The sequence below is a fragment of the Myxocyprinus asiaticus genome, chromosome 2 (assembly GCF_019703515.2).
Source record: "Myxocyprinus asiaticus isolate MX2 ecotype Aquarium Trade chromosome 2, UBuf_Myxa_2, whole genome shotgun sequence".
In the NCBI taxonomy this organism is placed as follows: Eukaryota; Metazoa; Chordata; class Actinopteri; order Cypriniformes; family Catostomidae; genus Myxocyprinus; species Myxocyprinus asiaticus.
In genome coordinates this window covers 39,222,224-39,237,157 of record NC_059345.1, presented here as the reverse complement: position 1 = coordinate 39,237,157, position 14,934 = coordinate 39,222,224, and the positions used below count along the sequence as shown (strand labels likewise).

At 36.6% G+C, this 14,934-nt stretch overlaps 1 protein-coding gene across 1 annotated transcript in view; it reads left to right on the top strand.

The window, feature by feature from the left end:
* Positions 1-7,356: 7,356 nt before the first annotated feature.
* The window catches only part of slc7a10a (solute carrier family 7 member 10a), a 37,560-nt gene continuing 29,982 nt past the window's right edge, over positions 7,357-14,934 (top strand). The window contains exon 1 of the mRNA XM_051720677.1: positions 7,357-7,563. Within this exon, the coding sequence (XP_051576637.1) occupies positions 7,416-7,563 (148 nt within the window). The 5' untranslated portion in view covers positions 7,357-7,415. The remainder of the gene's footprint in view (positions 7,564-14,934) is intronic.

Sequence of the window (14,934 nt, the reverse complement as noted above, 5' to 3'; positions counted from 1 at the left end):
AAATTAAGATAAACAAGGCTTAATAATAAAATAAAGTCTTTAGCTATGTTAATACAAAGCCACTAAAAAGCAAATATGACCAATTTTACACACAAAAAAAGCCACCAGAAAAAGTGAGAGTGACTATCAGTCAACTTATTGTAAGGGAGGCTGGACTATTCTGAGCCTGAATGACTTTTACAACAACAGGTTTCCGCTCATTTCTCTCCTCTATTCGGCTGGGCACAAAGCTGATTGTGATGCAGTGCTTTTTGCTGCTTTGAATGAACTGAGAGTGAGAAATGGCATGTTAAACTGACCTCAGATCAGCGGAAACAGAAAAACGCTAAAGACTTGTGCAGAGTTTAGTTGCTATGCAGCTACAGGCCTCACCCGAAGAACTTTAGTTGTTCTCTGGACAAATTATATTATGTGATCTATAATGGCAGACCATTCAGGGCAGTGAAGTGATCGCAGTGAAATTTCAAGGATTCCTTTTTTTAGTCTTTTATAAACAGAATGAGTTATATTTTGTGTTTTTGTAAGAAATGTGGTGATGGGGTATAAGGGGGTTGGCAGAAAAGGTTGATTGTATAATTAATGTGTGTGTGCATGTGTGCTATGCGTATGGATGTATGTTAGCATGTATGGGCGAGAGTGTTTGTGTGTGAAAGACCACACCAGCTACATTGAACATTAGACAAAGTGATTGATGACAGAATCCATTGGGCCACAAGTCTTCCAAACACAGATGGATTCTGTACTGGCAATGTATATGAGTCCAGGAAGTGTCAACCCATTAAACAGCCCCTGTATATTCACTTCAAATTGCCATTAGGACTGCAGTGTGTATAAAAAAAGCCAAGAGGGGTAAAATGCGCTCCACTCTGGTGATACAGCTATTAAATTTAGACGCCTGATAAAATTTTCCATGATGGTGGAGTAAAGGTTTCCATAATGTGTATCCAAATGTTTTATTCCTCTACTGGTGATACTATAAATTTTGTGCTATGTGTCTTTACTATACAGTCTTAAAATGTAATATATATGTTGTAGTAACTGTTAAAACTTTAGTAATTTTTATAATTTCCTATAATAATAATTAACGAAGAGGGCATCAAAAAACATCATGTGGCAACCTGGAATCAAAAGGGCCTTAATGATTATATTTAATTATAATAAGATATTTGAAGTATAAAGTATTTAATACTGATGGAAGCCCAATGATCACTGTAACAGCAATCTAGGGTGGGGCTTCTGTCCTCAAAGTCTCCCATGAATTGGTAATTCAGAGTGAGAGTGTTTCTTCACATGCTGTGATATGTTTGTTTACAGACTGACTCCTCCTCTCCATCTCACACACAATGTCCTGTGTTTCCTCTTCATGGTGTTCAACAAAGCATCGTTTCGCTTTGTGCACTTCTGCAGCAGGAGAAGGTTTTATTTTAGTAAAAAATAAATAAATAAAATAAAAAAACTCTGTATTGTCAAATAATTCTTTGATTTTGTGGAACATCCAAAGTTTAAAGTTATCAGACTTTGGAGTATAAAATACAGAAAAGTCTGGGAGTTTTACAACAAAACTACTGTATAGTACACCACAAATGTAACCATTTGCCAACCATTTACTAAAAAAACTTCAGCTTTACAATGTATATTATTTATCAAAAAGCATGCTGAAACATACATTATATATATATATATATGTGTGTGTGTGTGTGTGTGTGTGTGTGTGTGGGCAGGTTTAAGTGGTTTACGAGGACATTTTTACAAACTGGTAATTACAAGGGTATTATGCTATACATATGGTTTATGAGGGCATTTCTAGTGTCCCCATAATTCAAATCACTTAAAAAACACACTAAACAATGTCTTTTTAAAAAATGTAAAAATGCAGAAAGGTTTTTGTGAGGGTTAGGTTTAGGGGTAGGGTTAGGGGATAGATTCTATAGTTCATACAGTATAAAAATCATTATATCATTACTTTTATAAAGTTTTCAAAAAGATCAAGAACTAGTACTGATTTGGCACTTGCCTATTTAGTTTATGGCAGATTTAGCTATTTGAAAATGTTGCAGGAATAATTAAAGAAACAGATGTCAATGCTTTGGAAAGCCTGGCTACCTTTAGGGCGTTTTCACACCTAGTTTGTTTGAGCACTCCAAGCGCTATCAGAGCAGTATAACGTGTATATGTGAACAACCCAAGTGGTCTCAGACCCCCCTAAAAGGACTCAAAGCGAACCTTTGGTTCGTTTGTGGGTCCTTTTGTGGTTCGATTGATTTGTGCGATGTGAAAGCGAAGAGGTACCAGTCCACTTTGCATTTTATGACATAAGTAGCCTACCTCGTAGCTTGCCATACTGTCCAGCAACATTACATACTTCATATTCCAGTCACAATTTACTGTCCACATATGGGAATTTTAAGCGAATATAGATATACCGTGATTACCATGATGTGTTTTTATGTCTCATATTCCGTTCTTGTATTATTTGAGCACCTAAAATGAACAGACCAGCCGCATTCAGAGCAGAGCAGTGCGTTAAAATGAACCACTTTTAAGTGCTCTGATGGGCGTACCGTCTATGGAGGTTTGCGCCAAACTCCCATGAAAATACAAGTGAGCATTTTTATAGTTTCACTTTAATTTCACTTATACTCATACACACAATGTAAATGACACACAGAAGGAGACTCTTGCTTGCTCCATTACTCTCGAGATGATAGATAAAGAAACATATTTTCAAATGCACATAGAATTTCAAATGTTTTCCTTCATGCGTAATAAGGGCTTGAAGGTTTTATCGGAGAGCCTTAACATAACGTGAGAGAGTGAAGAATTTAGGACAGAAATACAGTATACATTATTACTATTGCATATTGTAATATAATTGGCGGTGTTGTCTGGGTTTCATGAATGATATGACATATAAAATATTTCTTTTTATGTAATTCTATCCCTGTGCAATAATTTTTAATGAAAAATTCAATATTCTTTAAAGCTTTAAAAGTAATCATATAGTCCCATTTTATTATATGATTTCAAGTTAAACATCACTAAATTACTACTATCTGTAATAAGCATACGTGAACCTTAAGAAGTACGACAATTTGTATGACAATTGCTAATCAAAATAATCACAATTAATTAAAAAAATATATTTTCAGCCAAATTTCATAACAGCCCTAGCTGCAATGGTGTCTGAGTTCTTCAGGAGCTGTGGTGTGAACAACATGGGGTCTGAGACCACAATAATGTGAAGAGGACCAAAAAAGAAATTGGGTCCTCTTTTAAGTCCACTTACATTGTGAACACCAAAAGCACTGAGGTCATTTGCGGCTGGTTCACTTTCTGGTTCACTTTAACTGAGTTTAGTTCACTTAAATCATACTATATGTGAAACCACCCTTAGTTAATTGTTCCTCATATTTGTTCAAAATTTAGGGAGTGATTCTAACGATGAGCCCCACATGAAATCTGCACACTTACTGTATTTCTTATTTTCTGCGCTGATTGTTAGGGAAAATTGGAGAATTGAACCCTCAGAGAACCAAGCATAGAGATTTATGTTATATTTTATGTTTTCCTCTTTGAATGTGTTTTTAGGAAGCCACTCAGGGCATAACCAAAGTTTGAAAATTGGTGAGGTCCGGGGTGGGGTGTCAAGAATTTTAAATTTTTTACATTCTACACTGCCTCTCTATCTGTTCTGTTTTCTGTGGATTGTTACCTTATTGATTGCATCATAATTTGTTAGGCTACTATAGGCTAAGTGTGGAGAATTAATGTATTTACATATTATTCATGCAACAATGCTCATTAATAGTTTTCATTTACATAAATATTGCTGCATGAATGATAAGAAAATTAAGCAGGGGTGTTCACACTTCTATGAATTGAGATCTACTTTTGCTTTCTACTTCTTAACCAATTTCGACCAAAACTTCCAATTTTAATCACTGAATTTTCATTCAATTGTAGCTTTCAATTTTATTTTTGAATATGAATTTACCAAGATCCGGACCTCGGTGACCTCATAGCTGGTTACAGCCATGAAGCCACTGATGATAAAAAAAATCTTGAATTTTAAGCATATTTTGTTTTCTGGGACCTCAGATTACTAAGTCTACTGAAAAATCTTGACATTAAAGCACATTTTGCTTTGAGGTGACTATTGTGTGACTTCAGCAAGCTGTGATATTCAATAGGCTACGCCATTGTTTCCCCACCAAAAACTGTTGTTGTGATACTGTTCAGAGTGTCAGCTACTGCTGTCTGTTTACCATTAATAAAAAATAAAAATTAAAAAAATATCATTTAATTGCTGTAAACCAACATTGCAATTCTGCTACGCTGGATCTCTGAGGGCCGTGAACATACAGAGGGCCCAGCAGAACCTCCAACTCTGTTCCTGCATGATTTTGTGATAACTGGCCACTTTGCACAGGTAAGCCAACAAAATAAAGACTGCTCTTACTTGATAGTAAAAGTATGATCATGTGTGTGGGATCCCCATTGAGATGTTCAGGTTTATCCCAAAAGCACTTGATTTTCAATGCTAACTTTGCTAAATGTGCTAAACTGCGCAGCCTCGCACTTGTGTGGATACGTCATATACACCATGCTTAACTGCATCGTGCGGATCGGCCAAACAGCACAGCACAGACCACAAAACCAGTGAGACTTTTCTACTTTGAAACACTGTGGAGAATGTTAAACATATCATATTAATGCCAAACAGCCCCGACATTCTAAACAGCACAGATGAGGAAAAGAAAACAGATTTTACACAATAGGAAAACTGATTGGTCCATAATTCATGGATGTCCAGACTTTAAAGCTCTTGATTTTACATTTTTCATTTGTAGAATTACCACAGTTTAGACCATGGATTACGTACATTAAGCAGGTCAATATGATTTCTAAACAACTATAATATCAAAACAAACTATAATATTTTCTTATGGAAAACAAAAAAACGGTAGCCTAAACGCATTTAGAATCTATAACTAAAATTGCCATCATTATAATACAAAGGGAGTAGACATCTATATCATTTTTGTCAAAATACCAGTTTCTACAGTTGGTATTGCTACAGTAATGGTGCACATTATGTTCTGTTCTAATGCTCTCTGATTTTAGGGGAAGAAATCTGGGTTTGTTTTCCATCAGCTATTCCAAGGTATGATTTAAATCAACATTTAAAAACAAAAAAATCCAAATTTCCATTAGTAGCAGAGCTAAACTGCCTTGATCAAACATTCTAATATGTGTAAGTTAATTTATTATATTTTGTTATTTTTAATAAATGCATCATTTAAATTATTTGAATAAATTATTCAAAGTAAAATTTGTTTTCGTGCCTCTTATGTGCAATCATGCTTATGTTTACATTTATTAATTAGATAATGTTTATGAAACATTTTCTTCCAGGTTGCAATAAGACAGGGTCCCAGAGTGTAAAATTGTCAGGGGGCCCAGAAATTTTAACGGTGCCCCTGTCTCTTTATCCCTAATATGCAGCAATCACACATTTTCTTTTTGAGTAAGTGACTGGAAAACAGAGGAACTCCCAATAGACCCTATTTATTGTGAACGTGGCCCTCTCGTGACTATCAGTTTGTAAGATGATATGGACTGCTTTGGGAGTACAATGACACCTGAACAACCAATCATTTGCTTTAGCTGCAGCCTGTAACTCTGTTTTCTTGGTTGTGACGTCACAGATTGCATTTAGCACAAAGAACAAAGATGAAAGCTTGTCTGTCTCAATGGGGAGTCTGCACAAGCATGCACAAATATACATACACAGATGCAGAATGAAATAAACAAATGTGGATTCACATTCTAACTGCTTATACATTCACACAAACACATACAGTACTAGTCAAATATACACTCACTGAGAACTTTATTAGGAACACCTTTACACCTATTCATGCGATTATCTAAACAGCTAATCATGTTGCAGCAGTGCAGTGTATAAAATCATGCAGATATGGATCAGGAGCTTCAGTTAATGTTCACAACAACCATCAGAATGGGAAAAAATGTGATCTCAGTGATTTCAACCATTGCATGATTGTTGGTGCCAGATGGGCTGGTTTGAGTATTTCTGTAACTGCTGATCTCAACAACATTCTCTAGAGTTTACTCCGAATGTTGCCAAAAACAAAACACATCTAGTGAGCAGCAGTTCTGCGGATGGAAACAAAGGCCTTGTTGATTAGAGAGGTCAACAGAGAATGGCCAGACTGGTTGGAGCTGACAGAAAGGCTACAGTAACTCAGATAACCACTTTGTACAATTGTAGTGAGCAGAATAGCATCTCAGAATGCACAACATGTCAAACCTTGAGGCGGATTGACTACAACAGCAGAAGATCATGTCAGGAACTTTATTAGGACCATAGTGTTCCTAATAAAGTGCTCAGTGAGTGTATGTACATGTATGTCACTCTTCTATAGTCTTTGCATCAGTTATAATAAGTGTATCCCTAATAATTACCTGAATGTCATTCAAAAGGTTTTTTGTTCCTTCCCATGTCTCTCTGCTCCTCTTAGGTCTGTCAATAGGCATCCTCCTGGTTAGTGTGTCACTTTTAGTTACAGATATATATATATATATATATATATATATATGTGATGGTATATACACATGCATGCATATATAAAAACAATGTACATGCATAAGAGATCACTCATAACATACACACAAACATACACTCTGGAAATTCATATTATGTAGGGTGCCTTTATATATTGGTAAACAGGTGTTCCTCCCACATGAAAACAATATGTAAGATTTGGAGGAACAGAAATCAAAACCAAGCTCACACCAATGCATGGAATGATTAAAACTGACAAATACAATTTTAAAATGTAATTAAAATTGTAAATTTTAAAATTGTAAAATTAAATTGTTCAAATACACTGAACAAAATTTCTACCAAAATTTCTAATTTCCAACATCAGTAATTAGGCTAGAAGTGTATTTTAATGGATTTACCATGTAAGTATAGCTAATAGAAAATATGTAAATTAATATTTAGACTGAAAATGCAACAATCAATTTTATACCATATGTAAACAGCTCTATCCACCAAGGGGTCATTACTGCTCTAACCACTTTTTCAAACCACAATCTCAAATCTCAGTGACTGTAAAGGCCAAGTTTCACTTTGATTGCTGTGAAATTTGGATGATTGCCGCAATGACATTGAAGTAATGCTCGTCAGTCGTTATAGTTACTTGTGTGGTCCAGGTAACTGTGCGCACGTGCTGCCTTTACTTCCCCGTGACAGCGAGCGCAACTGCAACCTGTTGGTGTCCAAAAAGAGGCAGGCAGAGGGGAGTTCTGCGCATGCGCATGCTCGAGCGCTATATGAGACCAGGCGCGGATACAGATGCAGCTTTCATAAAACAGCCGCACAAATGGATGGAACCGAGACGAACCGGAGAAACTGTGCGAAAACGGAGCAACAGAAGATGTTAGACTCAGGAGGAAACCAAAGTGGATCAAAGGACAGAGTAACTCTTAAAAAAGAAATTGGTCTCTTGAGCGCCTGCGCCATAATTATAGGTGAGAAATGTTTCCTGACAGCTGCGTCAACAACACGTGTGCTCTGGAATACTTTAAGCTCTCTCTTTCTCTGTATGTGTCAATGCCTTTCTTTTTCTCGCTGTTATCCCTCGCTCTTTCATATTCTGTATGACATCTGCTCACATCTGTCTTGTGAAATGTGTTTCGCTTTTAATGTCGAACGTTTCTGGTGAAAAATACAGTACCAAAAGTTAACTGGTCTCAGCGTGACCTTCATAACTAACGTCCAAATGTACGCTATAAGGTGTTAGGGCAACAGTCAAGTGATGACAAACACCGGTAAGTTGCATGAATCTCTGTGCATTGTAGAGGAGTCAAAGTGGTTCATGCCATGCCGCTCTCTCGATGTACTCTCCATCAGACTCTGTTCATCAGAGCTCAGATTGCATCATTTTAGGGAAGAGAGGCTGAAACTCAACGCCGCGCCTACGTGGCTACAACTCACTACTGTGTCCCGGCACCAACTGACCATATAATACAATGTAGAATATAGATATAAAGTACGCGGAAGTGTAGGCAAGATTATTTTGCTCCCTTGATGCCCTTTGAAAGTTCTCGAGTTATCCTTGTCCTGTCTCTATAGGATGTTATACATGTTTTCTATGTGCATTATAAAAATGGTATACGATTATATAAGTTCCAGACAGGAAAACTCATGTTCATTAGCTCTTAATATATATATATATATATATATATATATATATATATATATATATATATATATATATATATAGAACAACATATGTAATTAATAAAGAGCTTATAAGCTATAGCCTATGAACAGGCTGTTACCAATAATAGCACTACCAATGTGACATTCATGCATATGTAGCCTAATCTAAATTTAAATAAGGTTAAAATCCCCCTTTATTATATCTGATATAAAAATGGATTGATTAGACATATAGGCCTAAAGTTAATAGTACAATCTATAAATTCAGTCTATAAAATCCCCAAATTTTGTTAAATTGTGCAAAGTCACAGTGAAACAGACGGGATGCAAACTACTCACCTTTTGGCTGAAGTCACCTTTTTTAACCTAATTTGCCCAAATTTTTCGGTAAAATGATCTACATTTTACTTATTATAATCACTTAAAAGGGGTATTTTATGCTTAAATGCTTTAAATACAACGACAAAAATCAACTGAAAATACAGGCACCCCTGGAACACCTGCTATGACTTTCTCACCTTTTTCAAATGTTTTAAATGTTTAGCATTTTTGTGCCGGCACATTCTACCAAAGAATTCTCCTCAGTGGTTGTACTGTCACAGTTTACTTGTAAATTCACAAAAGAGATGTAAACTGTTAGTTGGAATGTGAGCTTACAGTATGACTTTCAACAGAGCAGCATGTAAACATCCAGACTGATCTGAGACGGTTGGTAAGTTTATTTTGTTTTTGCACAAAGAGTTTTCTATGAGAGATATTTTTGTTGCTCAATTGAAGGTCATCTTATGGAGGCCTTTGCTAAGATTGACATTAGACCTTTGTAGTATTCACAAGTATTGTGTCTGCAATGCTTGTTAAATTTAGCTGTTCTCCCTGTTCAGTGCTCACTTTTCCTCATTAACGCACACAACGTATTTGGGACAGAGGAAAAGACATACTGTAGTAATAGAGTGATGTGGTTGAGAAATAAACATTTGTATCATATAGTAAATTGACCTACTTGGACAAGCATTACTGTGATACCACTGAACACAGAGAAGCGTGATTCTATGTGACTGCAGTAAACCTGACAGTTTATTTGGACGGAAGTGAAATAGCAATGATGTCTTTATGTCATATTTACATGCGCAATCTCAGAATTAGTTCACATTTTGTAATGCAGAGATACTTTGGATACCTAATGAATTTAACCTTAAACTCTGGTGGATCCTAAGGGGGCGCTATATCTATGAGCGATGACAGTGCCTGTCCAAAGTTTATAATTCAAAACACTGAGACATCAAGTTCATTTTAAGTGCATAAAACAATAGCAGCATTACAAACATTAATCACCATAAAATCAACATAAAACTATCATAAAATGAACGAAAATTAATGACCATAAAATCAACAGGAGTGACTTTGCCTAGGTCAGTGTGTGAGCTGCACACCATTGGTGAGGTAGTAAGAAATAATATATATATATAAAAAAAACATATCTAGTTAATTTTAAGTGCATAAAACAACAGAAAAATTACATGAACAAACAATAATGAACCTGAAATCAACAGCAATGACATTGCTAGGTCAAAGCTAACAGCTCAAAACTCTGTCACACTTACTTTTAACCCTTACTATTTTTAATCCTTACTACTTAGTAATAGTCCATCACCTGTTCCTTAGCTGATGTGCATATCTTACAGTTGTAACGTAAAATGAGCACATGCACAATGTTCATCTATGAGACTATTGCGCTTTGGGGTAAGAATATGATGATACTGATATGAAAATTCTCAATAAATTACTAACAATTTACTGCCATTGCCTTGTTAATATGTAATCATGTAATCTATAAAAAAGTAACTGTAGTCCGATTATGAGTATTTTAAAATGTCATTTAATCCAATTTCAAGTACTTGATTTTTGTAATCTGATTTAGTAATACAGATTACATGTAATCCGTTACTACCCAGCACTGGTCCCAAGAAGCCTAAAAATGTATGTCTGCTCTTACCTTAGGCAGTGTTCTAAAAAATTAGCTAGCACAAAAGGGTGTAACATTTCTGTTAATCGACCAAGCGGACATGTTTTTTGCGTGATAATCTCAAAATGGCCAAATATCAAATTATTAATTGGCCTGGCCCGATATATCGATCTGTCTCTATAGTCTGGAGCCCTCTATGTTGTGAGTTCCATGACCAGTCCAGATTAGTGTGACCCCATAAACTTCATTCTGCATGGGTGTGAGGATCAGTTTGTCTCATTTAGGGTGTGTTTATGAGATGCGTTGAGCCCTGCATCATTGCCTTCAGTGGCTCTTGCTTTGCACAGAAGGTCTGGGAGCAAACATTCACAGCTACTCCAATGTGAACACCAACAGACAAAGAGAGAACCCAAATGATTATATAATGCTTCAGTCCATAACTGTCACTGAGGCTCCTATAACTGAAACTCAATTGTTTAAGTTTCTTGAGGCATAATCAATCAGGCACTGAACATGCTCAGGGCGGTGTTGACCAACATATCTCCAGTGAGGCAGAAAATTTACCTTTTACCGAATACTGAACTCTAATCTTGATTTCCCAACCGATGTTTACTCTAACAATGTTGATCTTCTTTTATCATGTCCATTTGCCTGGTATGTGCAACAACATTGTGACAGCTGGGAGGACAGTTCTTGTTGGACACATTGGGTTGGCTCAGTGTTCACGTGGGGAAAAGGGAGACTCTACCAAAATAAGGTTTTTAACAGATCAAAATTTGGTAAAAATGCAGTCATCTCAAGCAGTGATAATGATGAGGGAATGATAAATTCTCACATTTCTCCATCAGACTAAATGTCACAAATCTCCATGCATTCTGCGCAAATAAATAAATAAATAAATAATCTAAAAAGTACAGTTAGCAACCAGCTCATCAATGTCTTTCTTATTTATAATATGAAAACACCAAGCAAGCATGTTCTGAAATGATGACCTCATAATTGTTCAGTAATATATTATGATATAATATATTATTTTTTATACCACGGGTCTGTTGAATGCTTGAATCTGATTGGTTGACAGATGTTCTAAGGTGTGCAATTACTTTCCAGTAAACGCACAGCTATGAAGTAGTTCCAGGTCTTCAGAATCAGAATCAGAACCAGAATGAGCTTTATTGCCAAGTATGCTTACACATACAAGGAATTTATCTTGGTGACAGGAGCTTCCAGTACACAACAATACAAAACAGCAACAAGACTTTTAAAAAATAATTAAAATTGAATAAAAAAATAGATAAATATTGAAAAGAAAAAAGTATATATAGAATACACAATAGACAATATATACAGGTGCATCTCAATAAATTAGAATGTCGTGGAAAAGTTCATTTATTTCAGTAATTCAACTCAAATTGTGAAACTCGTGTATTAAATAAATTCAATGCACACAGACTGAAGTAGTTTAAGTCTTTGGTTCTTTTAATTGTGATGATTTTGGCTCACATTTAACAAAAACCCACCAATTCACTATCTCAAAAAATTAGAATATGGTGACATGCCAATCAGCAAATCAACTCAAAACACCTGCAAAGGTTTCCTGAGCCTTCAAAATGGTCTCTCAGTTTGGTTCACTAGGCTACACAATCATGGGGAAGACTGCTGATCTGACAGTTGTCCAGAAGACAATCATTGACACCCTTCACAAGGAGGGTAAGCCACAAACATTCATTGCCAAAGAAGCTGGCTGTTCACAGAGTGCTGTATCCAAGCATGTTAACAGAAAGTTGAGTGGAAGGAAAAAGTGTGGAAGAAAAAGATGCACAACCAACAGAGAGAACCGCAGCCTTATGATTGTCAAGCAAAATCAATTCAAGAATTTGGGTGAACTTCACAAGGAATGGTCTGAGGCTGGGGTCAAGGCATCAAGACACAGACATGTCAAGGAATTTGGCTACAGTTGTCGTATTCCTCAGGTTAAGCCACTCCTGAACCACAGACAACATCAGAGGCGTCTTACCTGGGCTAAGGAGAAGAAGAACTGGACTGTTGCCCAGTGGTCCAAAGTCCTCTTTTCAGATGAGAGCAAGTTTTGTATTTCATTTGGAAACCAAGGTCCTAGAGTCTGGAGGAAGGGTGGAGAAGCTCATTGCCCAAGTTGCTTGAAGTCCAGTGTTAAGTTTCCACAGTCTGTGATGATTTGGGGTGCAATGTCATCTGCTGGTGTTGGTCCATTGTGATTTTTGAAAACCAAAGTCACTGCACCTGTTTACCAAGAAATTTTGGAGCACTTCATGCTTCCTTCTGCTGACCAGCTTTTTAAAGATGCTGATTTCATTTTCCAGCAGGATTTGGCACCTGCCCACACTGCCAAAAGCACCAAAAGTTGGTTAAATGACCATGGTGTTGGTGTGCTTGACTGGCCAGCAAACTCACCAGACTGAACCCCATAGAGAATCTATGGGGTATTGTCAAGAGGAAAATGAGAAACAAGAGACCAAAAAATGCAGATGAGCTGAAGGCCACTGTCAAAGAAACCTGGGCTTCCATACCACCTCAGCAGTGCCACAAACTGATCACCTCCATGCCACGCCGAATTGAGGCAGTAATTAAAGCAAAAGAAGCCCCTACCAAGTATTGAGTACATATACAGTAAATGAACATACTTTCCAGAAGGCCAACAATTCACTAAAAATGTTTTTTTTTATTGGTCTTATGATATATTCTAATTTTTTGAGATAGTGAATTGGTGGGTTTTTGTTAAATGTGAGCCAAAATCATCACAATTAAAAGAACCAAAGACTTAAACTACTTCAGTCTGTGTGCATTGAATTTATTTAATACACGAGTTTCACAATTTGAGTTGAATTACTGAAATAAATGAACTTTTCCACGACATTCTAATTTATTGAGATGCACCTGTATATATATATATATATATATATATATATATATCAGTATATACAGATGTACATATACATATATATATATATATATATATATATGTATGTATGTATACACATATACATACATATACACATACATACATACATACATACATATACACATATATATATATATACATACATATACATACATACACATACACATACGTAGTGCAAATCTAAATACAAATCGGTTATGTACAGTGCAAGGGAATGTAATGGCAGAAAAGGTAGAGGTCTTGACTGCATACAGTTCCATATCACTTCGCCAAATTATTTCAGTTATTTCAAAGAGCCCTACAGGCTTCGATTGAAAAGTGTCCTTGGGCTCCTTCTCTCTCTCTCTCTCTCTCTCTCTCTCTCTCTCTCTCTCTCGCACTCGTCTCACCCACATACAAACACCGTACATGCTACCACAGCAAAATAACCATATAAACAAAGACATTGGTTAAAAAAAATCGGTTAAGAATGTAAATTTCTGTAATATCCTACATTTATTTCAATTTAGGTTGAAAATCACACTCGTGCTCACTTGTCTCCCCTGCACTTATACACACTCACACACATACGTACGCACGCACGCACACACTATATACACACACACACACACACACACACACACACACACACATTGAGACTCGAGTTGCGACCATCAAATAGAGTTGCACCCCCTGTGACTTCATCAATACAACAGTTTCTATTATCTTTTTATGTTTAAATGTATTTCGCCCTAATCAGCCTCACATAGCTACTGTATATTGGAAAGCACCATGCTACAACTCCCCCTCTCTTTCGCTCTCACACAAACTCTCTCCAGAGCAAAGTCAGTGCACCCCCGTGAGTGGGATTGTAAACAGTTGTTTAGCAATGGAAAAGCTGTACAAGAATGGCGACATTCGCTGCTGCTGAGAAATATACTTAATCTGAGGGCCTACATCTTGGCAATTTGAAGCAATGTTATTCCTGACTAGAGCCACTTTAAACAGAGGTAATTCCACACGCGATTTCTCTCAGTTTCTCTATTTTTCTTACTCACATTTATACACACACTCACACATGCACATCTTGCCGATTTTTAAGCAATGTTACTTCTGACGAGAGCTGCAACAAAAAGGTAATCCCAGAAGCGATCTCTCTCAGTTTCTGAGTTTTTCTCTTTCGATCACTCAAAAACAAACTCACACACACACACACACGCACGCACAAACACATTACCTTATTACTCCAGTAAGTGCTCCAGTAAAGCAGCGCAAGCCTCATAATCATCTGTTTCTGGTTCAAAAAGTGACATTTTCGAACTAGCAACGAAGGCTCGGATTGCATCAAAGCAAGACGCTCAATCCATGGCAGAAGAAAATAGTTCCACTCACAAGAGTGTTTTGGGGACGAAAACTAGAAAATGTCTTGAGATAAAACCTTGAACGATGTCTTAAGGTGTGGTAACCGTGGTATAAGCGGAATAATTGACTCCGGCCCGTTGAATTATTGAAAAATAATGCACACCCTGGCATTATTTTTCAATAATTCAATGGGCCGGAGTCAATTATTCCTTACGTATTATATTATATTATATTATAACAAGTTCACAAGGAAGGGAAAGGAGGAAGCAGGAGACGGCGAAATCCAACTCAAAAGGTAATTTTATTGGCTCGCTCTTAAATATCTCTCCAACTCTCCCTGCAGTGACAAGCAACTGTTAGAGATAATCAATGACAGGTGACCGTTCTCATCTCCCAATCTCGCTCTCCATTCACAAGCCGACGCTCAACCAC